This window comes from Labrus mixtus, chromosome 2 (assembly GCF_963584025.1).
Source record: "Labrus mixtus chromosome 2, fLabMix1.1, whole genome shotgun sequence".
Lineage (NCBI taxonomy): Eukaryota > Metazoa > Chordata > Actinopteri > Labriformes > Labridae > Labrus > Labrus mixtus.
Window position 1 is genome coordinate 21,813,899 of NC_083613.1, and position 12,834 is coordinate 21,826,732.

At 40.2% G+C, this 12,834-nt stretch overlaps 1 protein-coding gene across 3 annotated transcripts in view; it reads right to left on the minus strand.

Moving 5' to 3' along the window:
• The window catches only part of fat1a (FAT atypical cadherin 1a), a 78,851-nt gene that overhangs the window by 54,619 nt on the left and 11,398 nt on the right, over nucleotides 1–12,834 (minus strand). For all 3 annotated transcript variants that reach the window (XM_061056498.1, XM_061056517.1, XM_061056508.1), the window contains exon 3: nucleotides 5,529–5,843. In XM_061056498.1, coding sequence (XP_060912481.1) covers nucleotides 5,529–5,843 — 315 coding nt within the window. The remainder of the gene's footprint in view (nucleotides 1–5,528; nucleotides 5,844–12,834) is intronic.

Genomic DNA, 12,834 nt, shown 5'->3' on the forward strand with positions numbered 1-12,834 from the left:
CAAAATGAATCTTTGCCAACTAAGCTACCGTGACCACCCTTTGAAGTTTGAAGAGAAAAATCAGCTATTTTTCATTTCCACCTTTTCTCCTCACAATCTCTTTTGAGAGCTGTGACAATTGTTCGGCCTCCAATTCACCGGAAACATTAGGAAGTTGTTGGAAGTATCCATTTCCTATCTCACTTCCCTTGATAGTGGTTGGGGCTTTGGTAAACCACTGATAGCAGCAGAGTGTTTGTGTGGGTTGGTGGGTGTGGGTGGGGGGTTACTTTAAAAATGAAAGTTGCTGTGTGCTCTACAGAAAGTGGAGGATATGCCACAGCAAGTCCTAGTGGTTGGTTTCCCTTTACCTTTTTCATTCAAGCCCCAGGGGGATGACAAATGCCCATAAAACCTGTGGAAGGTATCCAAGCTTGCCAAAGCATCACCCATGGCATTCCTTTTCAGTTGATGAGCTGTTGCCTTCAGGCAAAGAAAAAAAGGATGGGCCAAAATTGTTCTGTACTTCTATAAAAAAAATCACCAGGACTAATCTTTCATCATTTAAGGTTTAACCACGGGATTGAAAGCTGCCATTAAAAGGAAAACAAAGTCATGTATAGACAGCCACGTCTTATTTATGGCAAGCTTTTGGTAAAACTACCCAATTGTCTGGTGACGAATACAGATAGGCGCCATCATTATGGGGTGGAGTTGTAAATTGGCTTAAGGTGCTTTGGGCATAAATATCATGCGCCATGTCATCATGGAAAAATGAAAACATGCTCTCAAAAATCAATGGACAACAGCAGAGCAGTTTGAAAGTATGAATGCCACACATGGAGAGGTGGAATGGACACAACAGGAAGTAGAGTAATGACTGTTTTCCAGATAAGATAGTTATCGCAGTGATCTTTGCTCCAGTTCTCTCTCCTTTGCTTGGACATAAAAAAACCTTCCTGTGTGAGTGTGTCTGTACATTCTGACTTCATGTTCTGCTTGGTTGCCCTATCCTAACACAAGTTCCGGGGTAAGAGTTTTGCACAAAGTCCAACATTTCATGGCACTGCAACAGCATTTCAGAGAAGAGAGAGCGAGAGAGTGATTCACCAGGTAGAGAAGATTGTTCACACTTCAACAGAAAAGGTGGGCAACTCATGTCAAACACCTCAGCTGGACTGGCTCAGAGCTCTCTGACAACTCTGTTATGAAGAGAGGAATAAAAGTGGACAGCAAGTGGGCTGGTTGTCCCGATTTATGTGCAGACCAAACGTTTTTATGCCAAAGCTACAGCCAAGTATAACATCTGTGAACAACAGCTACAGATGTTCAGATAAGATTTTTTGTCCCTTACTGATACCAATACCTAGACTTAAGTAATGGCTGATAGTTTTTAAAGCTTTCAATGGGCTTTCAATAACACCAGAGCACAAACTAGAGGAGACTTTAATGTAGCGAGACGGAGAACTGAATTTAGTCAAAAGGTTTGGGTCTGTTAGAAGAACAAATTATCAGCATTTATCAGAGACCGTGACATGCACTTAACCTTTAACAGAAAACTCAAATATTGGTTTAAAAAAAAAAAAAAACAGTCATGTACTCATATATCTTTTCTGTCTCCTCTTTGATGCCCAGAGCATCTGGTTCATTCTGCATTTTAACCAGCTAATTGTACATGGGTCTCTTTAATGTAACAAATGTTTCGATTTTGTACCTAAAACTTCTTGTGAGTTTTTGTGCGGTGTCTTGTGAGGTGTCATGTTAAATGTGATCTGGTAATTAATGAACACTTTCCTAATTGAATAAATTCAATACATTAAAAATAAATAAGAAAGGGAAACTTGGATAAAGAACAACTGATTGCTGACATTTTACTAGCTTTGCTAATCATTACACTTCCTGCCAGCGACACAAGATTGTTGTTGGTTATCACCATACGATCATTTATCTAAACTAGATGATATTAAGGGCGGGTAATAGATTATGTTATCAGATTAGTGCATACTAGCCGATAACAGATACAGCACCACCAGCCTCCAGTCCTCATTGCAGCCTAACACCCACTTTTAGTGCTGGTTACATATTGCTATGGTCGAGTGTTTATATGCCAGGTTAACCTGACATAGCCTGTGACTACACACAACTTTATCTTTATTTTTGAGATCAAAATACCGCCACAGCTACACGCTACATGATGCACTCTGTCTACTTTGCTGGTTTACATCTGGGTAGTAGAGCATTATGGTAGTAGTCAAAAACTTTCGACAGGCATTGTGGGCCTTAATTGATAAAAAAATATTAATGATTACTTTATGTTACTAGTAACTAGTGACAAGATTAAATCCTTGAGTTTACTTATCGCGCCCATGCCTGACTATGTAATACTAGTGACATTTTAAACGCAGCACATACAATTATGTTTCTGCCTGTCTCACACATCACAGAGTATGTTGTGATCTGTTGACAACAAGCCTGTGAGTTATCCAGGAGATACAATTCTCCGCAGCCACCAAATTAGGGCTTAGGAGCCCTGAACAGCCTTGGTCATGTCTGTGGGTGGGATGAGATCTGTGCCACCAGACATCTGAGCTCTGCTTCATCTTTTAAAATTTCACACCCCAACAGCAATATTCAAATTCACTGATCTCACACTGATTGAGAACACATAATTCATATCCAGCTGACTGGCACAATTTGCACCCCACACCGCTCTGCCCCGTTTCTTTTTTTTCTCCCTCTGTTCCAATCCCTTCAATGCTGTATCAAAAACCATTGAGTTATAAGCTCTCAGACGGTGGGATTGCAATAGAGTCTCTGCAAGAGAGAAGAGCTGGCCTTGCACTTTAATGACAAACTAAATTCAGAGAACAGCCAAAACAGCAGGACTTGTTTACTTGGCAGAAATGAAGTAGGCCTAAGCCTTTCATCCTGGGCTTTACAGAGCCAATGTGGGTCTATAAGAAAAAAAAAGGGCAACCGACACCACCCAAGGCGTCAAAGCGAAGCCTTCATATGTGTTTGAAGCTTGACGAGCTGCTCGGAAAAGCAGTTACCCATGATAGCAGGCTAGCTAGTTAGCTTGGAACACAAGCCAACAAAGTTCCAAAAGCCACACACAAAACACAGGCCTTAACGTCTTTTCCCTTTTTCCACCCCTCTGTAGAGCTTTGTAGATATGCCAAGACAGGGCCTATGCTTCCAATGCAATTTAAGAACGTGTAATTACAGAGACTTGCATGCTGTAAATTTAAACATTTTCAAAAACCTATAATATGCGGTGAGAACGCCGTACTGGGTTGATAATGTGGAGAGATATCAGGTCTATTTCAATCTCATTTAATACCACGGATATAGGAAACAAAGCATCATTTGTAATCATTGAAGACACTCAATCCAATTCTAAATTAGAAGCCTCTTCTGGAAGTCTCTGTTTCCTCTTGTTTCTCTCCTCATCTACTTTTCTTCCTCCACTCTTAGCTGCAATCTTCAAAAACACACAGGACGAAGAAATCCAAAGGGCAAAGCAGTGATTTGATGAAGTTTTCTTTGTTAAAAGCCTTCTTTGTTGAACCTGACACAAGGGGCTCTGGTGTCCCACTGATTAAAGTTTCAACATGCTTTGATATGCATGAAAGGGTCTTCTCCTTATGCTTCACTGTCCTCCATAAACAGTTTCTTTTTCCTTAGAGCTCTTCTGAAGCTTAAGGAAAAAAAGCATCTCGAAAAAGATACAGCCTGTAAAGAGTTTCTGCCCACAGTGGACTTGGCCATAAGCTTAGATGAAAACTCTGTCATCATGGGAGTAGGAAATAATTACTTTAGATATGTGGGCTAAGAAGACTCAATAAGTGATGCACTGAAGGTTTCCTGAGGGCTCCTATCAGACGGCAGAACCAGTCGACAGTAGATTGTGAGCCAGGATGGAGAAAACTGACAATATAACAAATATTAAATCCGCTTTGGTGGGAAAAGACGTAAAAATCCCAACAAGGAATGGCAATCAGTTAAAAATCAGCTGCTTCTGTGTTAACATGTCTTTCCAGCTATGGCACCAATATAACCAAACGTAACTGGCCCATAAAAAGGCAGAAAAACCCCAGAGTATATCTTGAGGACGAAAACGATTGTGAAGATATTTTCTCCACAGCTCAAGATTTACCTACACTGTTAAAGCAGTGTTATGTATGACTGCTTTGTTGGAAGATAAATTTTCAATTTCCCACTGCTTTCCCTTTCCAGCCTCCCAGACAGGCTTCTTATCAGCATTTGTGCGCCGATCTTGTCATGCAAGTGGAAGAAACACCAACCTTATGTGTCCGCATACCTAAGGCTTTCCCCCTTTCTGTAATGTTTATTTTTTCTTTCTTCTTTTCCTGTCCATTGGGGAGCGCCTAGTGTTACTGTGAGGCTTGTTTGAGAAGACATTCTACATGATGAATCCTTATTTGGTCAGAAAAATTCACATTGCTACTTCCAACAAAAATAACTCCAGAATGTTGATGGGACAACCTTGGGAAACAGGACCACACACGTGAGTGAGCGGGGACGAACTGGAGCAACTGCTTCACTAAACATTCCTCTTTTCAGTCTAATGAGCACTTGCATACAAAGTTTAAAAAAAAAAAAAAAAACATTTGATTTTGTTCATATCTCTTAAATAACTGATATAAACCAAATAGCTCTCAGTGGGTTAAAACACAAGTCACACACATTTCAGATTACTCTCATCTCTGACTCCAACAGAACAAGAATAAATCTGTACATTTCACAGAGAGGTTCTGTCCATACATGTAGCTTCACTTTGCACCTATTACAAGTATTTCTCCGCTGTTCGACTAAACATAGCCTGCTCCTGCAACTTTAAAAGAACCCAATGAAATATTAATCATCACACCATTTCCAGAGCACCATACAAGAACACACTTTAGAGTGTTAGAGTGGAAAAACCCCTGTAGGCTCAACCCACTCCTGTCCTGGGTTAAGAAAAAATATATATTGTGATCACACCGCTCTTCCTTTTCTGCAGGAACAGGAACAGGAACAGGAAGCTCACAGAAACTATAGTACGTTTCAAAAATCTGGCCCCCAAGTCTAAAAGGATCATTTGAATATACAGTATGTAGTGCACTTCTTTGTGTATCTTTTATGATCTTGACCTTTTAAGCAGCTCATATCTTAGTGGTGAAAAAAGCAAAATGTCTGTTTATCATGTATCAGGATATCCTGATGGATCTTTGCTTAATAGGGAGAATAACATGTGATGTCTGCAATGTAAGACTGTCAGCAAGCTTTTTGGTTTTTAATATTTTATCACATTAACATTGAAGCCTAGAAAAATGTCATACTTGGAAGACGGCGACCTTTCAAATCTTTATGAGCTGACTTCTTTTAAGTCGTCATAGGTTTCTTTCTGACGCTAACAGGCATCTCCAAGGTTACCATTTGTCCTGATATATAGTAAAAAGCTCTTGACTCAGCGAAGGCATTTCCTCCTCAAAGGATGAAATGAATGGAGACATTAATTCCCATCAAACCAACAGCAATTTTACCTGTCTTTGCGTTGACGGCGAAGAAGCCCTGGGGGTTGCCACTGGTGATCCTGTAGGTGAGTTTATCGCTGGCTTTGGCATCTGGATCGACTGCGTTGATCTGGATGATGGACACATCTTTGGGGGAGTTCTCCATCACAGAAGGGTAGTAGACCGGTTCGGAGGTTTGTGGTGCGTTGTCGTTTACGTCCTGCACTTCGACGTAGACCTCGACGAAGGCGGAGAGGGGCACCACGCCACGATCCATGGCGTAGACGGTGAGCCAGTAGTGAGAGGTCGTCTCATGATCGAGCAGTTCTTGTGTCCGGATAACACCTAAGAGAGGAGAGAGATGTAAATTAGCTCTTTTAGCCTTGACAATATAAGGGAACTTTTTTTTCTGTGCAACACTTGCCCTGACTCTCACATCTATTCTCAGTGATCAGTGATCTCTGAAAAAAAAATCGATTTCTGGCAAAGAACAGAACACAAGCTGGAACACCAGCAGACCCTGAACCGGCAGATGTAGGGGTTGGTTGAGGCTGCGTTGACTGAAACATGTCAAGGTGAGAGATTAACAACAACCAGCCAGTGCTCTCCTGTTTACATTCACTGGCAGGGAAGTTTTTTTTTTTTTTTTTTACTGCCATGTGGGGGCTGTAGCCTTCAGCTGAGCAAACAAAAGAGCTTTCAGAGGCCTGGGAGTTGTGTGATGATTCAATGGAAGAGTGGAGGATGGGTAAGCCTGGCAATCTAAAGCGACCACAACTGGATTTATGAAACTATCAAACTAAATGCAAAAATGAATTTTACAACCAAGTTAAACAGCAGTGAGATGTTTTGTGTGAACAAGCACCTATGCAGCAAAAACTGCAATATTCTCATGAACAATAATCTCAGAGGTGTATGTTTTATACCAAAAAGTTAATGTAATACAAAAAGTATTCGATTACCTCAGTGTAAAAACAATGCATTTCTAATAGACACAGAAATCTCTCAACTTTAGTTTAGATTTAAAAAGATGTCTGAAACTGGCTGAGGTCATTAATGTCCTGCTCTTTCTGAAGAAAATCCAACAGAAGAGTTCACAGCAAAGAATTTGGTTTAGTGCTTTTCATCTCCAACTGACCCCACTTACAAGCACTCACCAGGTGCCCTTGAGTGTGTTTCATCCCTGTGCGTGTGTGTGTGTGTGTGTGTGTGTGTGTGGGTGTGTGTGTGTGTGTGTGTGTGTGTGTGTGTGTGTGTGTGTGTGTGTGTGTGTGTGTGTGTGTGTGTGTGTGTGTGTGTGTGTGTGTGTGTGTGTGTGTGTGTGTGTGTGTGTGTGTGTGTGTGGAAATAGGTGAAGGGTGTTTCAGTTTAACAGAGGTTGTATGGACATGTCTATGTTTTGGTTCGCTTGTTCGAGGAGTTACTCAATGTGTTTACTCGCCATCTAATGATTCAATTATAACCTCACTATGATGATAACTTAATTGCTGCTGTCGTAAACCATTTTATCAAATCACCTTAAATTGGAGTACGCATTGTCTGACTGAAAAATCTAAATGGGCGTAAAATCTTTTTGAGCTATTGTACAATGTCTAACACTTCAGATCCATTTCTGTCTGCTTTTATTCTATATAAGCATCACAGCTGTCAGAAATGGAAAAGGATGTAAAGTAATGTGGCTATAAACAATGAGCACCGTCAGTTTGTTTTTGAGGTGGCAGTACAAAGGCTCTCATGGAGCATCTTACAAATGAGAACATTTAGATTGTTTTTGAAAGATTTGTATAAACATGAAATGAAGTTCCTTTTATTTTTCTTGTCATGTGTTCAAGATTCATCAAATGACTCATTTCAAAACACAAAGAAGGGAAAATAAATAACTGAAAAGCATCACATATAAGTCGCCTTATTAGTGTTACCGTGTGGAAGACGCACATTTATTTACTTGTTTTTTTCATCTAAAAAGTGGGCTGCGTCTACAACACTCGTGAGACAAAATAGCAGAGAGGTATTTAATAATGGCACGGTTCTTTATCCATATGATGGCACTTTAATCAGCTAAAGCGCTGTCAAGGGAATGCAGTGTCATGACCCCCCCGTGCAGCCACGACCCTCACAACTATCAACGTTACCGTCACTGTGGGTTGGGCTCTATACATGTGTGGCTAGCAGGATTGTAAAGTGGACATGGCTTAAACCAGTAGATCCAAAACCTTTCTGGGCTCATGACCCCACTTTGACTCGACAAAACTCTGGCGACCCCAGACATCCAAATCACATACCGCTTTTTGCTAAATTAATTTGTTTTCAATATGTAATAGTTTTTCTATTGTGTTGCGATTTTCATTTTTGACTTGACCTGGCTTTTTTGTGTATATTACTGTGGCCAGAGGAAGAGATATATGTTAATGTACAATATATTTCTTATTAATCAATAAAGCCAAATTTCAGGCAACCCAATTTGAATTCCATGCGACCCAACATGGGGTTGAGACCCCAAGGTTTGGAAAGCCTAGCTTAAACAGATGGTGGAGAAAGAGCTACAGCCCTTCACAGAGACTGTGGATTTTACCCAAAGCAATAGAAATGGTTACGCAGGAATACAGTTTAATGTCAATGAGAAAATGGGTTTGATACTGAACAAAACTAAATTGGAAATCCATGACAGTAATTTCAGAGCATTTTGGTTGCGTTTCTTAAGTGTTGAAAAAACACATTCAAAAATAAATAGCTATAGAAGACTTTTAATACCCTCTAGGAGACCCCCACAATGCAGCTTTTAGTTTGGCGCGACTTATATTCTGGATTTTACTCTTACTTAAAAAGAATAGAAAATAAAGAATAGAAAATGGTCTATGAAAGAGTGTCACTGTCTATGAAAGAGTGTCACTGAGACCAGCCGAACAGCTTGCTTTGAGCTATGACAGATTTTGTCAGAGACGAGTTAACACTCTTGATAACTTGCCACAAAAATTCTAAAATCTAACGCGGGAGGGAGATTTTGGTGGCACAGCTCATTTATTCTCCCGCCACCTCTTTGCTTTAGTTTTTGTTTTGTTTTGTTTTTTCGTCCTGGGATTGTCTCTTGTCATTAGTCATCATTAGAGCTCTCTCAATTTAGCTGGAGGCATGTAATAAGAAGGGTAGTCAAGCAGGGGAAAATAGGTAGCTCCCTAATGTTTCCTAAAAGCCAGGAGTCCCACAGCAAAAACAACATTGGCAGGTATATCAGGACTGTAAATGAGATGACTTTGTATAATCAAACTAATGGCTTAAAGCTGAAAATACATAGAGAACTACATCTCTTTAGATGTTTTAGGAGAAAAAGATTTTTTCGCCAAAAATTAAGAATAAAAAAATGGGGAAATTACTTATTTATGATCTCACTGACAACCTGCAATGGATAGTTAAGATCCTTACTGGAAGGGGAAAAAATGTGCAGGAAACTACAAATGTTAGACATAAATTAAAAATGCAAAGCTTATGTGAGCAATCCGCGGCAGAGACACAAAGGGTTAGGAGGATAAATGTTTCAGCCCCCCGCAGAGAGGGAACTAGCAGGAAAAGAAGGTTTTAAATAAAGAATGCTGAAGATGAGGAAGAGCGGGTGAAAATGGTCGGCGATGTCGGTGTGAGGAGAGGAGGTGCAGTCGAGCAAATCACGGTCGTGTACGCACATGCACATGAGCTTAGAAGACAAAGTACAAGAGAAAAGGAGAGACAAATGGGAAAGTATGAGACGTCTCTTGTGCCTCTGCCAAGGAGATGTCCATGCTTGAGTACTCTTCTGTTTGACTGACTGACACCGCTGTAGCAGAACAATTCCACTTTGGGCAGGGTCATGCTTTCTGCTCATAGTTCTTAACCTTTTATCTATCAGCATGCGGGGGATAACTCTATATCTATTCACTTGAAAAACTTTCAATATTACTGTAACACAACTGCAGCTTCAGGGGGAATTTGACCGTTGGTCTTTTTGTGCTATAAAGTAAAAGCCAAAGAGTTTTATAAACCTCTATGCTTTAAACAAACAGACGTTACCCTATATTTGTACAACGGAACAGACTATGAAAGGCTATCTGCCACTGCCTGTGGCTGAAATGTTCCAAACAAAGCACATGAAAGGTGAATCTAAAGAATGACGAAGACACACCCATCCCATAGACGTAGCCTTCCCACTAAGGCAGAAGCAAAAAGCTGCCCTAAGGCCACAAGAGAAAGAAAAACAGACCGAGTAGGAGCCTCTGCCACATTTGCTTTCTGCGTTTTTTCCCCCGCTTGCTTCTTTCTTTTCCCTCTGGCTTTGTTCTTCAAAGTTACTTGAGCACAGTGGCACAGTGCTTGAGTCTTCAGACAGCCAGGGGATTACGAGTTATCAAGGCCAGCAGGTATTTTACGTATCTGTGTATTTAAAGCAACATCCTGTGCCGATTCACAATGACTTTATTCTTTGGAAACTTACAGTGAAGGTACAGTGTGCCACAGTTTGAAGAGGGTGACATTTGCTTTGGAAGAGCTGCTTTAAGTCGTTCACCGCAGGTCACAAGTTATCTAGTGAAACAAAGTAGTGTACTAAATATAGTGTATGATATCAATACAAGGTTAAGAGCACAAAATCCAGGTTGCTCATGCTGATTTTCTCCCTTCTCATGACTCTGGAAGCTTGCATTTGAACATTAATCATTCATCCAAACTTCTGCGATTATGTGATGCCAGCTAAAGTGCACCAACACATGTGCGCCCTGTTCATTCTGCCTCTGAAAAAGTAGGGGCTTGCTTTGAGCTGCCGCCGTTAATTCTGCTCACCCCCGACTCACATTCCTCAGCCTTCTCAGGCCTCTAGCTCACATGCTTACACAAACTTTCTCAGTGCTCCCCCCCCCCCCCTCCTTTATGTCCACAGCACTGGCAGGATGCTTCAAATTCCACCTCCAGGTTGTGGGGTCTGATGTGACAGAAAGAGCCCTAAACTAGCTGTTCTGTCAGCCAGCAAAAATAATATCACATCATTGCAAAAATCTCAGACATCTGATCCATGCTTTAAAGTTGACTGATGTTAATAACGTATGAAACCTGGTTTGTTGGTATGTACAAACAGCTTTGCCTGAAGCACTGATTTCATAATTTTAGTGCATCAGGGTGCAGTGGTTAAAATCTTTCAACACTCACAAAATTATAGAATTGAAGGACTTTTTCTGTGCCTTCAAATTAAATTGCAACTTTGCTGGTTTGCACAATGTACTTGTAAATCCTTTATTACCAAGTTAGTGTGTTAAGCCCTTCCAAAGTTCTTAGTTATGGCAGTAAGTAAATATAGGTAGAACTTACTTTTATTTTCTTCAGAATAGATTGAGCTTATTTGGTTGAGGGATTATACATTTTTTGTGCAGCCTAGTGGTAAATACTTGATTTAGGGATGTATATAGGCGCACAAACTTCATGCTACCCCTGCATAAGTCAGGGCCCAAGTTGTGCAGCCCAGGCAACAAAGCCTTGATTAAACCTTGCTTGCTAGCACGTCATGTTACTTTGGCCAGCAGCAGGACACAAGGTTCTGTGGATGGGACAGAAGGGGCAAAAAGCGAGGTACAGGGACTCTTCTTTCACCCAGGTAAAAAATCAGACAACTTCTCAAGGAGGTATGACCACCAGTGACTGACACTGCTTCTCCTGAGGGAGTCACTGTCTGATTTCATAGCTGTAAAAGCATTTCTTACTGAGACGGAGAAATCCAAGAAATAAACATAGAAAAGGCAGAAAGTAGTGCTGAAAGTTCCAGCCTGGTCTGATTGTCTCTATATTGTCTTAAAGCACAGACTGTTTCTGTTGAGAAAAGCTCATCAACAGATAGCACAGTGAGCCATAATCCCTCTCGTTAAAGTCAAATAAATTGCAGGGGGAAACCACTCAACCGGAGCAATGCATTACCAGCACAGGCATGTAGACCTCAACCTCCAAGGAGGACCAAAGGTTAGAGGTGCTAGCACTGCTAAAGTTAGCAACATTCAGCATACCGATTTGACATTGTTTGCCTGCAGATGCTGTTATCCTTATTAAGCCGTGTTTGAATAATTGTGCTAAATTTCAGACTAGTTGATAGTCTGAATTTAAACTTGCGTTTGATGAAGATTAGTTTCCTAGGAACATCACTAATTCGATTATGTTAATCTAGCTAAAGCAAGACATTGCTAAAAACCATGTTGTTGCTGTTGGGACCCTCTATCAAAACTACTTGTTTATTTGACTAAAAAAGGAGCATATGTTTATTTGGCTGTTTCTTAACATTATTTTCCATTTACCATGTTCCATAAAACGTGTTTTTCTTCACTCTTTGCAGGTCATATTTAGCATACTAAGATTAGCTTTATCATCCATTATTTCAGTTGGTAATGTCACATTTACATTTGGCAGTAAATGGGTAATTAAAGTAATTAAACATGATTTCCTGATTATTACTACTTTGAAAGTTTCTCAAGTTAGTAAACACATGCGTTGTTTTTTATTTAAAAATAGGGACAGTGCACATTGATGAACATGTACATATGCCAGATAGTAGCCATACACTACAGAGAGGTTTAGTTTGAAACTTCCAACAAGTTCATTTACAAACACACGTTTCTGTTGGGGTTTGTATTTTAATGAGATTTTACATTATTTAAAGCAATCATAATGCTTAACTGTTTGGTTTGAAGGGCACACAGGGGTCATAAAACATCAGGTCAGGGTTCAGAGATTATAATGATCCAGTATCACACAAAAACCATGTCTCTTGTATCTCTTTGAATATTCCGGTTGATTGAGCCGGTGAGCCATTTCAGCTACATGCATCACTGCATGCGCTGTATACATTCAATACGGGCATAACAATCGCTGTCAACAGCTGGCTTGAGGGAAAAGGACACTTAAGACAAGCTCCATTATTCCTCAGCTTTACAAAGGAGAACACTGATACTCTCTACAGCAAAGCACTCATAGCATCTTGTGTTTCTTAGTGGAGTCTAAAACTATTCCATTGTCAGAGGTGAAAAAATGAGTTTAGAATTTATTTCGCCATTGTAAAAAACATGTTTAAAGAAAACATCAAAATCATTTATTTGAGCACTGACGGTGAATGCCTTTAGACATGTCTAATAAAAACCTTTTGATTCAGTTGTTACATCTCTGTGACGCAAGACTGAATGGTATTTTCTTTCATTTTAAGAGAAAATTGGCCATTAATTCCAGTTGAGATAGCTTTTGGGACTTAGCTGATGATACAAAGCTTCTATTGTTATTGGGAACAGAGTTATTTCAAAGGCCTTTGGACAGGCCTCAGAGCAACACTCCTTGATTCAAT